The sequence below is a fragment of the Rissa tridactyla genome, chromosome 1 (genome assembly GCF_028500815.1).
Source record: "Rissa tridactyla isolate bRisTri1 chromosome 1, bRisTri1.patW.cur.20221130, whole genome shotgun sequence".
In the NCBI taxonomy this organism is placed as follows: domain Eukaryota; kingdom Metazoa; phylum Chordata; class Aves; order Charadriiformes; family Laridae; genus Rissa; species Rissa tridactyla.
The window spans coordinates 212633584-212653713 of record NC_071466.1 but is presented as its reverse complement, the minus strand read 5'-3'; the positions used below and the strand labels follow the sequence as shown (position 1 = coordinate 212653713).

Sequence of the window (20130 nt, the reverse complement as noted above, 5' to 3'; positions counted from 1 at the left end):
CTGACATCTGTTCTCGCTTATTGATATGTAGATTTATGGTAATTGCTATGAACAATAAGACACAAAATTACCTAAGGTGAACATTAAATTAAATTTTCATGCCCCTATCCTTATAAATATTTTTTTTTTTTAAATCTTAAGTTTCAAGCAAGGCATACTGTGCATCTGTTTTGTACATAATTTAATTGTTTTTTTAATCTGCCAAATAACAAAATGAAAGTTAAATTTCCCTGCAATCTTGAATATTTGCCAAGCTGATAGCACATTGGTAAATACATGTTATTAAAAATGGAATCAAACTGTATTGTGATTCTGGTTTTTTTAATCATTTCCCTTTAATTCCCAACATCGTCTCCATCACGAAGATCAAGAGTTATTCCTTACCCAGAAGTTGTTTTTTTTTTATTTTTCCCCTACAGGGGGAATTTATTTTTCATGTGCAGCTCTGCCTATGAGGCTGTTCTTCAGCGTTAAGCAATTTGCATTTCTTCAGAGAGAGATGCGTTTGCTGAGTGAGCAGCACTTCCAAATAAAAACGATCTCCTCGTTTGCGGTCCAGCTCTGTTGCGGGATTTGGGACTGTTTTGAAAAAGCTGTAGGATGCAAAATGTGTGAAGACAGTGTATGAAAGGGGAGAGAATGAGAGAGCAGATTAGTCCCACAGAACTATACCTTGGCTGAAGTTCAATTGAACCAAAAATCCTCATTTGAAAGCAAAGTACTTTCTGGGTCTGGGACTTGAGAGCATTTGGTTTCCTCCTCCAAGTTTGTCCTAGCAAGTGAGATGTTGACGCGCTTGACAAGTTGATGGGAGAAGCCAATAAGGAGGGAGCAGAGGTGGTAAAACGCCTGGGGATTCTGGAACGGTGATGACAAGACTTAATTTGTATATGTTTGAGCAGACAGAGGATCCTAAAGAGGATGCATATTCAGTGATATACCTGTTGACATAATCAGCTCTAGACCCTGCTGGATGACAGTGCGTGCCATCAGCCCTCACATTCGGGTGCTCAGTTCAACGGGGCTCTTTGCGGTCCTTCTCTTACGCATGTGTGACCACAGCAAGCAGTCTTTTTTCCTGAAGGCACTGAAGCTGACACCCTGTAACATCTGCGGAGCTGGTTTGTGGCCAGCATCTTTTAGTCACCTCTACAGTAAAACAAACTGGGTGGGGAGACGACTTCGTCACTGCCTAGCTCTTGTTTCTTAATCTTTTTTTTGGCACTGAAACTCTTTCATCAAGCTGATGGGTTTCTCTTGTGCTTCCACAGGAAATGTCCCACTATTAAAAAAATGTTTCTGTGGGATGAGGCAATGCTGGTGTTTGTTTTGCGTCCGCACAGGCGCAACGGTGGTTCACGAGCCCAGAGCGAGCAGTTGTTTGTTCCACTGCCTGTTGACCTTGCCGTACTTTTCCTTGAGTGCTGTACAGCGCGCGCGTGCTGCCTTCCAGCTTCAGCGCCCCCAGAGCCTCCTGCAGCCTCACATGCGTGGGCAAAGCCGGGCACGTAAAATGCAATAGGAAAAGCAGTATTAAGTTGCTTCAAAATCCATTTCTGTCTCAGCTGAGGTTTGGAGAAAAGTCCATGCATTTTCCTAGTCCATGCACCTAGATTTCATCTAGGTGATGCTATTTTGCAGTCTCTCCTCTAGTGCCGTTCTGTATTTGTTCACTGTTAGTTAATCCTGCCATGTGTGCTGTTCAGAAGTCTGAAGGAGAAACCTCCCCACAGAAGAAATATAAGCTGATTATGACTGATCCTTCTGATGAATAACTAACCAGTGGGTGATAGAAAACCATGCTGCCGTGGTGGAGAGCAACCCACTGCTTTCCCAAATCTCTGCTACAGAATGGCATGAAACGTGGCCTCGGTGAAGACCAGCAATGTTTGCTGGACGTTCTTTGCTGAATTACTTATGCTGCTTATGAAAGAGGAAGGTAAATGATGTTTGAGGATCAAATACCAATCCAGGATGAAAATGGATTCCATATCTCATTTTGAGAAACACTGTCTGCTTTGTTTGCAAAGAGCTGGACCCCAGCTTAGGTCTTCTCCATCCCCAAAGTCTTGTTTGAAATCATGTGCAGAATCTTACTAGCAAAGAAACAGGGTTTTTTTAATAAATAAAAAAAAAATTACACCCGAGGCAAGCAAGTAGGTCAACTGAGTAATTAAAAAAAAAAAATTAAAATTATGCTTGCATGTCTGAATTTCTATCTGAATTGTACTTTTTGATTGAAAAGGTCTCAAGTTAAACCAGAGATAGGATTTGAAAACAGCTATGACTTTCATTACCATCTCTGGTTTCAGACATGTATTTGTTCATATGATGCTGCTTCCAAAACTTGGGTTTAGACTGATAGTAAAAATTAAAGTTTTTTAAAATATTCAGTCAACGTTTTGTGCTCTAGAAGATGACTTTGTTCAAGATTTGAGATATCGTAAACAGTTTTATTCTACTTATCTGGGTATGAAATATATTATTCTTTAGTATGTAGAAAATATTTGTGTAATTAAGGTATAGTTTTGCCATCTCAGACTTATCTTAGTATTTTAAGCACTTAAACTTTGTGAGAGCTAGTTTAGAAGATTGACCAAATTGCAACAACGACCCACAATCACTTTATTTAGTAGTTACACCTAATTGTCTAGGTTAATAATGACTTGTGACTAGGGTAGCTTTATTGCACCTTGCAAAATAGTTTGAGTTGTTAGGGTTTGAGAAAAGCCTTATTTTTTAAGATGATTGTTAACCTCCAAAAGAAACGTGAAAGAGCCTTTTTTGGTCACATAATTCCTCCAAGTGTGTTGTGCAAAGTCCGGACTACAAAGTGGTGGATCTTGGATCAACTAGAACCTTACTCCTAACATTGCCATTGTGTCACATTTTCAAAAGTAACAATGTCTGAGCTCACTTTGGGCGTTTGAGTGAGACACGGAAGTTAGAACCTCAGCTGCGCTAGGTGCTCACCTGAGACCTGACCTGCCCGTTGGAACATGCTGTATTTAAATTTGAGGATTTATTCACAAGTAAATGTGTACATCAAGGTTCACCTCACAGTTCCTAATGCTGGGACAGTGAGAATAGGTCTTTATGGGGCTCATTGGTTGTATCAACCTGAGTCTAAAACATGTGCATTTGAAAGTAATATCACTCTCCATTATTGCAGGAGTTCTCAATTCCTACCTCTCCTTCATTGCATTTTTTTTTCTTCTCAAGTATGCTTTAAAAGTATTATGTATAACCTCTTTTTTTTTAATCTTCTACAAGTTGTTGTTAAGTTCCCCTGGTTTGAGAAACAAAGTGCACAGGCAGAAGTAATATCTCTTGTTAGATAGACTAGCGGTCAGAAAAGATTGGACAAGTTTCCAGGCACTCCAGCTCATCTTTGGGTGTTCCCCAAAACTCATGCAATCTTCCCAGCTCTATCACTTGGTCTAAAAAAGGTATTGCTCTTCCTACCGCCTAACCTTTTATGTGTACTTACATTATCAGGACTACAAGAACATAATACAACTCTTTTAGTATTTTGGGTTTATGCACTTTGCCAATTCTATTGAGGGCTCAAGCAGCATGCGCAGATCTCCCTCATGTGTCCAAACCAAAAAGGGCGACCTCTCATTGGCATCCAAACCATCTCTCTCACGTCCGTATGTAGACACCCAGTCTGATCGCCCCTTGGGAGAGCTCTATCTTATTCAGAGGACCCTGAGAAGGATCCAGTCTGGTTACAGCTAACACTTAACTTTTATCCGCATTTTAGTCTCTTACTGAAGCAGTTCACCTTAGAGTAAGTGCCTAAGTATTTTGTCTAGTCCAAGGCAAAAGGCAGGTACTTTTGAAGGCCTCTGGAGAGGCAGACTCCTGTCCCCCTGATTTAAGTCAAATGAATGCCATTTGCTGTTCCTTAATCATCTTTTTTTTCCCATTTCACATAAATTCTATTTATGGTTTGTTCGTTTTTACTTGCGATCCAAATTAAAACCTTTGCTATTTAAATGCATCCATTTCTTGAAGGTCCTTGTTGGAATGCAGGTATATGTCCCCCACATCTTCTAAAATAATGAAGTGACAGATGACTGAGTAAACTCAATACCACAGTCCAGAGCTTTTGGCCTGAAAGTCCCAACCTCGGTGATGGCTCTGTGGTCAGACTGATACTAATTTGATGTTCTTAGTTCATATGTGTTTTTTTTTTTTTTAAATGAACCATCAGAAAGAGAATCAGCACAATTATTGGCTACTGCATGGTGTAGCCTTAGTAGATACATTCAGAGGAGACATGGGAAACAAATTGTATTCATCCCAATTATATGGGATGTCCTGAATGTGTTTTAAATGTTAGTTATCGTCTTTACACCCCCTGTTGTGTCAGGAAATGGTGTTGCGCCTGGGCTTCACACAGGGTTTAAATGACTTTTAATTCTATGTTTCCCTTATAGAAGAGGCACCAACCAGGTGTAATTTTCCTGAACCATAGGCTAGTGCCTTTGCTGTATTCTCTCAACTCCAAGGTAGAGAGGTGAGAGATGCTATTCAGGGACTCTAAGAAGTGATTCCCAGATTATAGATGGGAATGAAAAGAGGAATTGAATTTCTTGACAAGGTACCTCCCAAGCTCCATGTCCGTTGAAAATAGCTTCTTCTTTTTTTTTTTTTTTTTTTTAATTATGTGTTTTAATTAACCCTATTGCTTCTCCACACAGGCATGAACGCTTTACAATTACAGAATTTGGCAACTTTAGCAGCCGCAGCAGCCGCCGCCCAAACCTCAGCTACCACCACCAATGCAAATCCTCTCTCCACAACGACTGGTGCTCTGGGAGCCCTCACAAGTCCCGGTAAGAGCAGAGTGCTTGCTTTCAAAATGCAAACATGAGAATGAATGGCAAGATGATAGTTAAAACAGTGATTCCAGGTTGTGTCCAAGACCCTTTTGATAGCAGAATATGTTTTTGTTGCTGTTATTTTTAAGGAAATAACTAATTTTTCAAGTGGTCCGTTGTGGGCATGTTCACCTTTCCAGAATCTTTTCAGGGGCCTTTAAAGCCTAACGGACCCATCTTACAAAACTACGTGGAAATTACAGTTGCATGGGAAACTTAAGCTAAATTATACTTTTCAGAAAGAATTCAGCACACGAGCCAATCCTTCCCATCCTACAGAAAGATCAACAAGGTGGTTCTTTTTAATCTCAAGGAGACTGATCTTTGATTCCCAGCACATCGTGCACATACTGCCTTCACACATCATGAATTTTTGTGAAGTCCCTCTCTCTTTCTATCCTTTGCTTTTTCTTGCTGTAGCCTCAGTTGAGCTTTCTTCTGGTCCAAATTGAGAATACAGTTACAGAAGCGATATCAGATGCACAAGGAATGCACAGCCAGATTCTGATTTCATTACACTAAGCATAAGACAGATTTATGGCAGAATAAGGGACAGGATAAGAGGTGGTGGTACCTCCGTGACCACCATGTAGACTTTCAGCCATGTATGTCCAATGTCTGCAAAACCCTAGAGAGAAATCGGGGCAAATCCAGAGTTCAGTGACACTTCAGCATCTCCAGAATCCATGGAGAGGTGTCGATTCAGTGTAGTTACTCTGGATTTACAGTGATGTTGCTGAGTCAAGAATCTGGCCGCTTATCTTTACATAAAGGCTGCGGGGTGTAATTATTTGCATCATGAAGTGTGTTTATTGCTGTTCTAAAAAACATTCATATTATTTTAGACACCACTAAAGAACATTTGTGTTTAATCTTGTTTAAGCGTGTATTTATTCCCCATGAAAAAGTAATTCATGGCAGACGGTTTGAGCTCGTCAGTAAGGAAAACAGTCTTCACTGCACAATAGAACTGGGACCGAGCGTGGTGCCGGGTGTTAAAGCTGGCCCACGCTTCCCGTTATATTACGGTTTTATTGTTTGTCTGGGGGAGAGGTTAAATGGAAGGCAACTTGGCTAATACTGCGCTCGTGCAGCATTTTCCTGTTTCTGGTGTGAGCCTCATCTCGACCCAAAAACATTATTCATTCACAACATCTCTGAGAAGCAGGTTGGGTGAAAATAATTTTGGTTTGCTGATATATATTTTTTAACCCTGAGCAATCTCTTCCCTCCGTCCTGCAGCTTTGCAGAAGGCTAGTCTCGGTGTCAGTGCTTCTGTGCTACTCCTGTCTAAAAGTCACCCATTTACAAAAGCGGGAATGTTCCATGCACGCTCTGTAATATCTCTGCAGTTTAACTGCTAAATGTCTGAGTAGCCTGTCCTCCCAAAGCATGCTCAGCATTTCTTGAGCCGTACCGACAAGACTTCTCAGCACAACTCAACGTACTGCACTGGGGTGCAGAGGGGCTGGAAATGAACTTTCCTTATTGTCGCTTCTCTGTAGCCAAGAGGCACCAGAACCACAGGCAGCAGCATGTTTCTGTTGTGCTCTTTGTCTTGCCGTGTTAGCACAGGACACAGATTCATCCTTTAGGATCACATTTTCCTCTCTCCCTCTCCAACACAATCTTCTTATCCATGCTGGCTGGCTTGCAGTTCCCTCTTCTAACCTGGTCTCCAGGCTCCTTGAGTACCTGGAAGGTGGTTTCATCTGATGTCCAAGTCTGCAGGGGCACCTGCTTAGAAAGGTGCTTCAGCTGGGCTGGGCAGACACTTCTATGGGATAACTGGAGCTTAGTATTGCTCAGGGTGGTATTGTACAGCAGATACCAAGGTGTTTCCAAAGAGATTAATGATTTTGGCTAATACATTGAAAATGTGTCATTTTCAAAAAATTCTAGACATTTAGCCTTTGAAATAGTGCATTCAGAATGACAATTGCCTGTGAAAGTCTACACAAAGTAGGTGTAAACTAAGTAGTAAGTGTTTCTAATATTAGACAGCTTGGCGTGTCAAAGAGAAAGTTTATATCTAATAGAACCATTGACCTATTTATGTTGCACAACCCACCTAAAATCAAGCCTTATTAAAATGTCCTTCAATTTCACCTTTCTTATCTGGTTCCACATTCTCCACCCTATTAAATATTTTGTAAACCTGAATAATATCTTCAATGATTCTTCTCTGCTCTATGGAAAATGAATTTAGTTCGATAAAGCTTTTTATAGTAGCTCGAAGTATTTCCATTAAAATTTGGAATATGTTGGCAGAAAACATTTAAATTCGCCGTTCAATGTGTGGATATTTGGAGGCCTTGAGGGTATTTTTTTGGTCTAGTTTTCTTTTTATGGAACACTTCAGTTTGTTGTGTTTTCATAAGTGTAAATTATTTTGTCTGATTTCAAAGCCTGCACTAAGCCCAGGAAGAAATGTTTGTGTCTCTCCAGATAATGCATTAAATTAATATTTCTCAGTTCAGAAAGCTGTCCAAATTTAGGAGAGAGCAAAGGTACATGTTTAAATTTAATCCTTTTCTTGATGCTATTAAAGCCAAAATGCACGGAACAGGGGTGGGCATGAGCATGTACTTCTAAAATGCCTTAAACCATGGCAGCTACATAAATCATGTCCATGTTTCTACCCGTATATAACTGTATCTCTCCCGAAGATCTCTTCTGAGTCAATCTTTGACCAAGACCTCTTGTTCTGTCCTTTGTAGACATGTGTCATAAGAGCCCCAAAAGGTGGCTACTTCAGTTAAAATTCACCTTGCAGCTTAATTTTACATAGATAAGACTTAGCAACCTTCAGTGCATCAAACTATTACAGAGGAGATGGTGGCCAGACCGACTTTGACGCGTCGGCAACACAGAAAAACAGGTTGGAAAGTGAGGAACCAACAGGGCATCTGGTAGTTGAGGCTGTCGAGTTGTGCTACGGGCTTCTAATTGCAATATATTCAAAAAGGAGAAAAATATTCAGCATCTAATAGTGACTTTTCAATCTGTATGAAACTCCTTCTTTAAGGTTCATACAATCACATATTTCTAAACAAATTAAACTCCAGTGATCTTCCTCTCATACATTCTTCCCAAATAGCTTTGACCGCAAGAGAGTCTAAGGACACTCGTTCTCCTCCATGTGCTAAATACTTTCTCTTAAGCCTGAAACAGTATTCATTCAGAAAGAACAGAGACAATGCAATCCCCCAAACTATTAATTTTTTTATAATTGTAAATTTATAATTTCAATTTTGCATACCCATGGAAGTCTCTCCCTACAGCATTGTTAGAAATGATTTTTTAAAAGCCTTTGCTTAAAAAAACATGAAAGATTAAGCTTTCATTTTAGTAAAAATCCCCTCAGGCAATAAATAGGTTCTTTTGTCTCTTGGCCCTGGAAAAAAAATTAAAATGGTTTAAATTGCCCATGGTTAAAGTAACTGTTTCTTGCAATTATCAGATGGTAGTGAATAAAAATGAAAATGAAATCATGAAGGGATAAAAACCAGGTAAATGCATATTATGTCTTTCATGAGTTTCTCACGGGTCTTTTGAAGACTCATTTAATCATCTTTCTTGTCTTTTATTTTGATATGATAATTGTTTCCTTTATTTACTTTAATCACCTCTATTTAGTTAATTAATTCTTCACTTTCTTTTCGTTTCACTCACTTAGAATACTTTCCTGTTTTTAAGGCAGGTACCTGTAGTCTTTTGTAACATAAGGATTTGAGCTGGCATAGTTTTTACCTGACTCCAGGTTGTCGGAGCCAAAGTCCCTGTTGGTTGGGCCCTGGATGTTGGCATTTCCCATTAACTGTGAAGGGGTTTTGGAGGCACTACTTCAGGTGTAGGTATCGACACTGTAAATTTCTCGATTTAGGCAGGATGAATCTCAGCTGAGTGTCAGGAACCTTGTTCTCTCCTCCAGAGACTGTCCTTGACATGTCCTGCGAATGGATCGACAAGCAAGGAGCTCACAGGGAGGCTGGTATTCCAGAGCCTGCAGAGATTTATGGTTAATTCAGTGGGCGGTGGGAAGGCCTGGAGGTGGATGTGAAGGAAGGACACACAAGCTCAGAATCAGAGTATCTGCCGCTAACACTGTCTGACATTTAATTTGCCTCAGTCGACCCACTACCCTAATTTTCCCAAGGATAATAGTGTTTATTCTGACTGTCCTGGGTGGTACGAGGTTGATACGGCACTGTAAAACATTTCCCAATATCGGGAGCTGTGAAGCTCCTGGTCTTTTTGCAAACTGACGTTAAGCAACAGCAGAAAACTGTTTTGTACTCACAGGAAGAATATGGAAGTAGGGTTCAGACACCAGCTTACTTTTTCATCATGTCCTTCTCCTTTACTGCACAGATTTTTATTGTTTAATGACATAACGTTAGAGTCACAGAATCGCATAGGTTGGTAGACAGTTCCCAAGGTCTCTTTTCCAAGCTCCTGCTCACAGCAGAACCACTCAGAGCAGGTTGATGAAGGCCATGTCCAGCCAAGGTTTGAATATCTCCAAGGATGGAGATTTCACAGCCTCTGTGAGCTCGTTTCAATTTTGTTTCTTAAAATTCATGCATAAATATTTTTTTCAGTAGCCAGTAGGAAAGCCCTTCTATGTGCAAATGAAGAGACGAAACATCTAATTATACATCCAAATTTATCTGCATAAACATACACAATATAACTTCTGAGCTGTGGGGGGATAGAATTGCTAAACCAGAAGCTAATTCAGTTTCAGACATAGGAGCCTTGATTTTCCATGACATTTTCATGATTATTTGATTCTCTAAACTATTATTTATTCACACAGCTGAACTAGCTATTCATGCTTCGGTAAAAAAGCTCTTCAGGTTTATCTGCTGTGTAAACCGAGGAAGAGATATTTCTGCAGAAAAATACTGTCAGTGTAGAAAGTAAGACTTTTTTCTTTAATGACCTCTTAAAATCCAGCCCAGCTTTTGCCATATTATATCAGAATTCAGCCATTAACTCTTACGTTGAAAAAAAGCTCTCCTAAGCACAAAAGTCTAAAAATACTCATTTTCAGATAGATGCTGACATTGAAGAATAGCAACCACCAAAAAAGGAAGTCTGTTAAGTATAGAATAAACTGAAAAAGAGAAAAAAAAATGCCTACAGTGCCTGTCCTGTAAGAATTAATTCATCCTTTACCCCTGCTAAAAGCAGAGAATTATAACTTAAGTTAGCATCTGTGGTTCATTATTTTCTCTATCCCCCAATATAGCATGAAGATTGTCTTTGTTAGTTGAAGGTATTCATGTTGTGAACACAACTGTTGAAGTGTTAGAGATTTTATAGAATATACAAGATGCTTCAGCTGAGAAGCAGAGAAGAATGTTCAAATAATCATTCTTAGAAGATTCTCTTTTTGTTCAGTTCAGTACAATACATTTTTCTCCAATCAGCGGTGCAAAGTCTGCCACCGTGACATTTTGTTAGAGGCCAGTACACCCACTGAGATAGCTGTGATTTGCTTCCAGGATGATCCAAAAATAACCTTACCAGTAGGTGTGTAGGAAGGTCTGGCAGTTTGCTGAAGAATGAATTGAGGTGGATGTTTCATGTTGGAAAAGATCGGTTTAAAATGCAGAATGGCACTCTTCATACTGTAGTACAAATTGATTTTTGTATACCATTTCATGTGGAATTAACGCAGGTTCCATTGTTATAAAATCATTTAAAATAAGGCACCATTATTATAAAACCATTTAAAATAAGCTTTATTAGTTTTGCAATACATGGGAAACTTCCCTAGCATAATGTTCATTATTTTTAGGATAAAGATACAGTTGAAAAATATAACACGTATCTTAAACGAAGGTTTATAAATACAGTATACACACAGTACACATACCCTGGATGGATGCTTAAACAACCCAAGTGTATGATTTTCAATTTTATATTTAAATCTACTTACATTATTAGGACCATTGTCTCAGCGCTCTGGGCACGGAGCAGTCCGATGCCTTAACCCCGATCTCAGCACCAATTTTTTTAAAAGTATGTGTTTGCAAGGAAGCCATGGAAGAAAACCTTGCCTTAGCATGCCCACCACCCGGTGCCTGTCACTTGGCTGCCTAGTTCAGGGAGATTGGTGATGAGAGAAGTGTATTTCTGAACTCTTGTGTGCTCAGCTGGGCTTACCCACATAGTGTTAAGTTTCTGAGCCTGTGGTTAGGCTCCTAAATAAGTGAATTGATTTTGACTGCTCTTAGTGCCCAGAGATTATGCTACCTCTTGGAGAGAAATATTGGTACTAAGCCCATCTGATAATTAGGTCGCCCTCAAGCAGGCATCCAAACACAAGCTGGAGCCAAAAATAGGAAACTGGGCATGCAATTTTGACCTATATTTGTATTTTTAATAATGCTTCAAAATGTCTTTAAATGACTAAAGAAGAAAAGAGTAGGAATTGTGGATACAAACCTCCCAGAGTCCCAGTACAGTAAAAGGAGAGGCGAAGGGTGATGAATTCCCGCGGAGCCTCCCTGGAAGAGCACTCTCTCTCCCTGGGCTCCTCATTTGGAAAAACGAGCCAGCGGTAACCTGAAGGACGCCGATGGCAGCAGACAGGCCATCAATTAACTGGAATGACTTGTTTGCAGATTTGTCCCTTAAAGTGGAACAGGGCTTTGTATATTCTCCTAGCAAATTGGTTTCTGCGCTGGTGTGTATCAATTCAGCCTGAAGGCTGTTAGGAAAGTTCAGTTACTAAATGACTGGGCTTAGGGCGGGCAGAACCTGCCAGTGAAGAAGTGTGAGGCTGCCCAACAACTGCAGAAAGAGGCATCTTGCAAAAGCTCCTCGCCTCTTCTTTAGGATCAACATTATCAATTTATCAATTTTTGGTACAGAAGGCTCCGACTGTTTCCTCAGAATTGCATAGACACCAAAGTTGCACGCGGGAGGACAGAAACGCATGTGTATTTTTCAATGAAGCACTGTGCTAGTTAATTCGTCAGGGTTTTTTTTTTTAGGAAACAGTGTACAGTACTAAACCATGGATTAGTAGGATCTAATTCAACAGGAGACATGTTTGTTTTTTAAACATTAGTACATTATCATCTTCCTAAAGTATTAATCCATTGCCTTAGCACATTTCAGGATTTACTTTGCTTGCAGTATACAAATAACACTTTGTAATACATTATATTTTGAAAGCGTCTCTCTACCCCACTCTTAATCTCTATTTCAAGCCACAAGAATCCCAGTTTGTAAAAAAGGCTATTTTTCTTTCTGTTGAAAGCACTATTTCAAGTTCATTCAGGGTTGTTTTCTACTAAAGAAACGTGATACTATTGGCTTGGCTTCACAGGTAGATATGCGGGCTTAATATGCTATATATCTTCCAAGAAATTCCAAGCCCAGAAAATGCTGGAGTTCATAATGTTCAAGAAATAATGTAAATCTTAGCAGAACTCATGGACTTGAAAGAGCTTTCAGCTGTTTAAGGTTTACTACTGCCAGCACTGCTCCTTCAACCCTACCGAATTGTGCACGTGACCACGGATACTCAGAGTCTGTTTTCCTAAGGCAGGATAAATTGTGGAACATAATAGGAATTAGAGCTTATGACTCTCTTTAACCTAATTGTTTCAGCATTGTCTGAAAAGAGCTGGTGGTTTGAATAGGGGGCCCCTGATTTATTTTATGCATTGGCCAAACAAAAATATCTCCAACAACTGCATGAGCTTAAAACCAAATAAAGTAAACCCTTGGCTGCCTTTGCTATTTGCAGAACAAAAACGTACGATATGAATGAAAAGAACCAGTGCCACATCGATCTACGTATGACTTTACAAATGGTCTGCAAAGGACCTGGCTGGGTAATTTTACATGAGACAAGATAAACCTCGAGTTCTGCAGCTTACGGAGATGAATGACAATATCTTGTGGTGGCTATTACAATGAGGTGGTGCTTGCACACCCCGCTAAAAATCCCTTCTTCCCTGGAAATTATTATTCATGTACTTTCTGGATTTATAACTCCTTTACCTACAGATTCAAATTTTCAAGATATAGTTTATCTCATCTCCATTCTAAAATGCCATGGATAGGACTCCCGAGTGTCTGAAGTAAACAAATCTTTAAGGCACATCTTGCAGCAGTGGAAAGATAAACACCTCCTAAGGACTCTGAAGATGAATCAGGCCATCCTCTCCCATGTGCTAGAATTTGAATTGCCACGTATACATGTGATTAGCACTCTTGCAACAAAAAACATTGCTTGCCTTGAACTCTTCTGACACTCTTTTTTAATGGAGAGATGCAACCGCTTGTTGTTTGTTATTTCTTGGTGGTGAAAGTATGTCAAAGATGTTGCAGGCACATGGGGGGCAGAGTGAAGGAACCTGTACTCCAGGCGGGAGGTCCTGGCCTCAAGTAGAGCCCTATTGATTCTAGATCAGAAATTCTTTGGAAAGCGATTTAGAAGTGGTTGTATGCTGAAGTGGCTCCACATGGAGGTCATTTCAGCACTGGGGCACAAGCCCTTGAAAAATAGCTTGCTCCAAGTAGTGTGAGGTGGCAGTAATAAACATGAGAGCACAGCTGGAAGTTCCCTGTAGAAATGCCATTGCTCTGGTTTTGATGTGAACTCAGTGGTGCTTCAGTGAACACAGGCCACAGCCCTTGGCCCCACTGAGTAAGAGAGTCATAAATACTCAGTAATTATTCTTTGTTTTCTTCACGTTGTGGGCTTTCAATTTGGTTTGATTTCAGTTTGAGTCACAGTTGGAAATATCTAATGGGCATCTATGAAGTTTAACCCAAGCCGGTCCACTGTGCCCTGGTTATTCTCTTCCCCAGCTTCTCTTTAAAGTACTTTACACCCAAAACCAAAAGCGATTTATCGCTGTGGTCTGCTGGGGAGAGCGCGTGATAAGTTGCAGGCACAGTGCTGAAATAGGATATATGACTTGGAATTTACACTAGAGGTGGATGGTCTTCACTGAGCAAGATGTTTCAACAAAACAGAAGCAGCAGTGTGGAACTGGCCCAGAATGTTAACTTGCTTTTTACTCTCTTTCTCTCCGTCTCACAGGAAAATGTACCCTTAAACACAATAGCCTAGATTCACAAAGGTATGCCCAATCGATAAACCCTTGTTTCCTGAAATACCTTCTGTTGTATAGTTTTGAGGGAAACTTACAGAAGATAAGATTAGAAAGCTACAAAAATAGCCAGCTGATAGGTTTGTCTGCCATACCTGTAGTACCTTTGTATGTTCCGTTTTCTCCTCCTTCTATGTGCTGCTGTGGAAGGTGCTCGGTGTAGACACTGTAATTTCAAGACAATCAGAAATGTCAAGTTGGGCTATAATATACATGACATAAATTATTAAGACGAGTGAATTAAGATAAGTGACCCTGATTTTCACTTGTCCCAAGCTCACAGAGCTTCCTTAGCTCTCAAATACCCATGCAGTACTGAAGAGTATGGATTTATGAGTGCAAAGTTAGTCTCCAGTTCTCGAAGACCTTGGCTGCTTCCGAATTTGCAAAGAATTGGAATGATTTGGTTCGCCTACCTATGTTTTCTTTTTTTCCTTGTATAAGTGAGTGTACTCAAAGGAATTTGTGAAATATAAAGCTGTTTTCAGAAAGCCAGCTTCAGCCTGAAAGGATCACCATGGGGAAAGACTCTCCTCCTCTCCCTCTCTTGCTTAGTCTCATTTGCACATGCATACACACAAACACACGGAAGCGACCAGATGTTGAGTGGACGCTGCTCTCCCTTCCTCCTTTCCGCACTGGTGCTTCTCTTTTCCTGTACCCTGAGAAGATACGGACAGTCTTTCACAGGAATTGTTCACCTGTGAGTGATGAAGAAGTAGAGGGACACTGAGTTATTTGAGAAAGGCTGTGATATTAATATATGTCTTTCTGTATTGTCATTCTTGTTTCCCCCGGACTCTTTCTTGCTCTCTTGCTTTTCAGGTGCTCTTTCCCTGGAGTGTGTCTGTCACTTTTATTTTATTCTATCCAAGCACTTAAACTTACTAGAATCTTCCTTTTTGACATGTCAGACAGCACTTCCAAGATACCAGAAAATGAGCAAGTTTTTAGTTCTCTCTCTCCCCAAATGATAATGTGTTTGTCAGAGTACCTTACAGAGAATTAACCTCCCCAGACTAGGAAAATCCACCTATCCTTTGCCAAAAATTGCCCCAAGAAACAGAACGGGTCACGCTGGTGCTGTGTTAGCAACCGGGAGACCACCGGTTTGTGCAAGAGTGAATACTCGGATTGGCTGGAGATCACCGTAAAGGGCAGACAATTTAATGCCAATCACACGTGCTAGTTAGATTAGAATACTGATGAGCCCTTTTGAAAGGCCAACTGCATCTTCTTTCAGCAAAAATATTAAAATGCCCCCCTTTTCCCCACCTCCCCCCCCAGATTCTCCACAAGAATAAATTAAAACTTGGAGGTGTGGTTATTATCACAGAATAATTAGACCCCATGGGATTAGAGACACTCAACGTTTGTTAATGCCCCTGGGTTGTGATTATCTAATAATGATGATGCCTCTGTCATCGCTTAATTATTCTTCCCCTTTAAAATGTTCCTTATGCAGTCAGAGCCCGTAGAGTGTGCTCATTTCAGACAGAAACGCAACTGCAAATTCCTGAGAGCAGTGTCACGTGGGCGGTGTGATTGACTTACCCACTTCTCCCCCACGCCCATGTTTATAATCCTCATTTCATAAGCTCCATCATTACTATACTTGAATCGCCCCTCTTTTCCATAGCAGACATTTAATTTGCAAGTTTAGGAGAAAGGTTTGGGGCCTCCATCTCTTTAAAGCAACCAGTTGTTGTTAGCGCAACACAAAGAGAATACACCTTCATCAATTGACCTTAAACGTGTAAAATAGGTCTGGCCAGAATCCCACATAACACCAGATCAGAGGTCCGGATTCCTCGCTACAGAAGAACCTCCTACAGTTGGGCACCTTTCTTCTCTGTTTAAGAGAGTACCACAACCACAATAGGATGTTGTAAATCAGACCAAAGTTGGAAGCTTTGCATAGACTTTGTCCAATGCTACTAAACTTTGTCCAATATCTTTAGTCTTTCACTCAGGCCAGCAGGTTTTTGTCTTGTTTAGGCACAGTTTGCAAGACACTGTTCCAAACATCATTGGGTTTTGCAACTAAAGATTAGAAAGAAAACAGAGAACGCAGCCTTAATCTGATTATCCTTAAATCCAGTGTTGTCTCTTAGCTTTATTATCCCTCTTATACTAACAAAGGGACAAAGGAATGTTCTGTTTACCCAAGAGATTTTGAGTAGTAAACAAAGATTTTAAATTCAACTTGCTAAAATTCAAGATTTCTACTTTGGGTCTAAAATTTCTTTTCCTTTTGTCCCCCACTCTTATAAATTTTTTTCTACGTCACTGACTGGGGAGATGTAAGATGTATTACAATGATTTTTATTTTCTTTTCTCACTGCATTTACTCTCTTTGCGTAATTTCTTTATATCCTTTCTTTCCATTCTTCTACTTTGATTTTATTTTCTGTTGCACATTGCTAAATCTAAAGGAAGCTAAGAGGAATCTAAAATCTCAAGGAATCATCCAAGGTCCAGATCTCCTTTTCTTAGATGTAGATCTAGCCCTGGAGATTTTACACTCAGAGTAGTTACGGTAGACTAGAATCATAAGTACAGCCAAGAGTTAAGTGGCATGTTCTGTGTCAGCCTCTATTCCTATAAACAGACACAAGGGCAGAAGACAGATCTCCTGTTCAGTTTTCTGCCAACAAATCTTCATTCTTCACCTTTCTTTCACTCCGCCTCACTGTTACCTGACTTTTTCTACTTTGCCACTCCAGTGTTCTACTTCTCAGAGGTTCATAGAATAATCAAGGTTGGAAGGTCCCTCAGGAGGTCCGTAGTCTCTCTTGTTTCAGTTTACTTCTCACCCTCCCACCATGCACTACTGCTCTATCCAGCTGATCACCTCCTCATAAGTACTGGGAGGCTGCTTTAGGTCCACCTGAAGCCATATCTTCTCCAGCCTGAACAAGCCCAGCTTGTTACAGGATGAGTGCTCCAGCCCCTGGCCATCTTGCTGGCCTTCCACTCAACTACCTCCAGCTGTTTTCCTTACAATGAGAAGCCCAAATCTGGTTGTAGTATTTAGATGTGATCTAACAAGGGCTCAATAAAGAGGAAAAATCACCTGGGTCTCCTGGCTCCTCTCCTGTTCCAACAGCCCAGGATGCTGTCGAATTTCTTTGCTGCCAGGGCATGCTGCTGGCTCATGGTCACCTCCCACCAGGACTGCCCCCAGGTCCTTTTCAGCAGAGCTCCTCCCCAGCCCATCCATCCCCAGCCCGTGTTACTGAAAGGGATTATTCCTTCCCAGGCGCAGAACTTTGCATCCGTCCTTGTTAAGTTTTGTAAGGTTCCTGTTGGCCAGCTCTGCCCGTCTGCATCCCTCTGAATGGCAGCCATTTAGTCAGGAGCAGATTAAGTCAGATCTATTTTGTCTAGTCATTGGAGTCAGTGAGCTCGAGAAGGCAGCAGAAAATCAGAAATACACCCAAATTCAGTACAAGAGAGAGGATTCTAGACTCAGACAGCTGCCAATACGGATTTGACAGGAGCGTCTCCCAAAAGAGAACATGTTTCCTCTGCAGCTTCTCATCCTTAAAGTCATAGAGATACTGAACCTTGAATTTGTGAGTAACATTGTTCCCTGGTGCACTACTGTGTCGGCTTAACTGGAGCAAAATCAGTACTTAGAACACTGAGTTATTTAAACTCTCCATTAAGTAAAACAACAGGAACGAAGTTGTGGTTCACAGCCGAGCGGTGTGGTTTGCTTTTTAGTACATGCAGATCCTCTACAACGGAGTAAGCGGGATGTGACCAGCATACAGATAAACAGGTAGCCGATACGAAAGTAAACGTTGAGCTTCCTGTCGCGCCGTGCGTTAGATAGTGACAGGCAATTGCGGAGTGGAAGCGAGAGCTGCCTAAAGGAAAGGCGTCAGCAGGGCTGACACGGTTACCATTGGGAATCTCTATGTGGAAAACCCCAGGGTATTTAAGCCAGTCTTGGAGCTGCCCTGAAGCCTTGCAGCACCAGAAAGCTGGTTCTGCTCCAGAAACATTAGCTGCTCTCTTCACATGGATGCGGTGGGGTGAAGGTCTACAGCAACCCTCCAGGCAGGCAAAGAGCTAAAGCTGCCCTTGCCTTTCTTTGCCCGTTCTCTCCTTTAGTCCTGCCATAAAGCTAATATAATGTTTACAAAAAGAAACTTCACTAAAATTCGTTGAAATATCTCTTTGATGTTCTTAATACCTTAGTCCCAGGCCTGGAGTGTGACTGTGTACCAATTCCAGACAGTATGCCAGCGCTGGAAGAGGGGGAAGGAAACAGGAGAGGTGAAGAGGAATGGAGAGAGTGCACAGCTCTCATAAAATAATGCCAAGTTAGCATATATAATATGGAGTTTTCAAGAGACCCCTTTTTTTCTGTGGTGTATGACTTCACTGAGAAGTCATTGGAGTTCATTATTACTTAGACTTTTACCAAAAAAAATAAGGAAAGAATGGGGTCAACAGCACACTGCAAACTGTCTCTCTGCTAAATCGTAGCAGTGCATGTGTGATTTGAATAGGTCATTTTATTCAGAGCCACAGTGAGAGGGAGTGTTTATTTAGCACTTTGTTTCACCACCAAGCGCTCAGGCAGCCTCCCTGGACCCTCCAGGTGACCTTCTCTGTTGGGAAAGAGGATTCATTTTATAAATGAGATATGAGGGGGGTGGGATTTGCCCAAGGCTGTGCTACAGACAAACATAGGCCTATGGTTTTCTTACTTCAGTAATACCTAGAATTCTAGGTGTACTTCAGTATGCCTAGAAGCCCTATCAAGAACACTCCTTGGTCTTAGGTGTAGGAAATAAATAGGAGTGACAAGAGTGTGCCTGTGTCTCCAAGATATGCCTTTCTAAGAGACAAGCCAGGGACTGGGAAGAAGCAAAATTAGCCCTGTTGTGCAGCAAAAAAACATAGCGAGTGCTTTATCCAGGGAAGCACGAGAAGTTTGAGGCAGAACTGGGAAAGGCATCAGTAGCATCTAGTAGTTTAGCTCATCCTGCGTGCTTTTGCGCGAGGCCATCCTACTTCGTATGACACGCACTGCAACACTGCAGAAGTCCCCGCTGTCTGGCTCCCTTCTCTGACAGGGCGTGCCTTGCAGAATCGTGCACATCCTCTGCAGATTAGCTCAGAATCACCCAGCACCAGGCAATTCTCTGAGCCCAAGATGTGATTGCGGTGATTACATTCAAGCTCCTGAGTTGCACGGTTTGGCATTGGTTCTGCGGGCAGGATGAAAGCAGATCCCTGGCTTTCAGATCACAGGCTTGTACCACAATGCGTGGCTGAGAGGAAGGGCAGGATCCATACACATTTCCTCTCTGAACAGTCTACATATACTTTGAGTTCACCATCTCAACCAGTGGAAACAGGGGCACTTCCAGAGGGCAATTCAGCCCATGCTGAGACAGAAATCTAAAGGTAGGTGGTTTGAGTTGGAGGTCTCTTAACCTCAGAGACAGTCCAAAAGAATGGTATTGACTAGGCTGGCTTAAACTAACAACGAAGCTGCCAAAGGTGGGGAAATTAATCCCATCCACAGTGTGCAAAGCAAAGCCAAAGAAATATTTACGCATCGTTGCCTTTCCTAGATGCTGTTATCCTGAATCTAGTTTTCCAGCTGATGTAAATCCAGATGGTGTAAATCATCATGACTCTATGGACATAAGCTAGCCAAAAGAATAGCCAAAAGTTTCTCTGCTAGTACCATTTGTTTTTCTAGGTTGGCATAGTTTTTAGGAATTGTGTTGAAATGTTATTTAAATTAAAAGGGAAATTGCTTATTGCTAGTTTAGATTTCTATTAAAAATTCTGTGACCTAAAAAGTGCTATAACCTTTTACAGGCAGAAATAAATGTGTTGAGGAGAATAGTTGAAAATGCCAGCTCCTTCCAGCCTTAAAAATCTCTATGCATGCAACATTACCAGTTAAACACAAATATCTGTACTGTGTAGAGCAATGACTCCAAATGAAAATGTGTTCTCTGTATCAGAGAGAGCTCTGTTAAAGAACATATTAACCAAAGGCCAAATCTCTTTATTCATAATGAAGCTGATGATAGCAAAAATTTCATCCATTAAATGGAGGA

General features: G+C 41.0%; 1 protein-coding gene across 14 annotated transcripts in view; it reads left to right on the top strand.

Moving 5' to 3' along the window:
- Nucleotides 1-20130, top strand: part of CELF2 (CUGBP Elav-like family member 2) — a 383210-nt gene that overhangs the window by 333790 nt on the left and 29290 nt on the right. For all 14 annotated transcript variants that reach the window (XM_054187183.1, XM_054187169.1, XM_054187247.1 and 11 more), the window contains one exon: nucleotides 4710-4844. In XM_054187183.1, the coding sequence (XP_054043158.1) occupies nucleotides 4710-4844 (135 nt within the window). The remainder of the gene's footprint in view (nucleotides 1-4709; nucleotides 4845-20130) is intronic.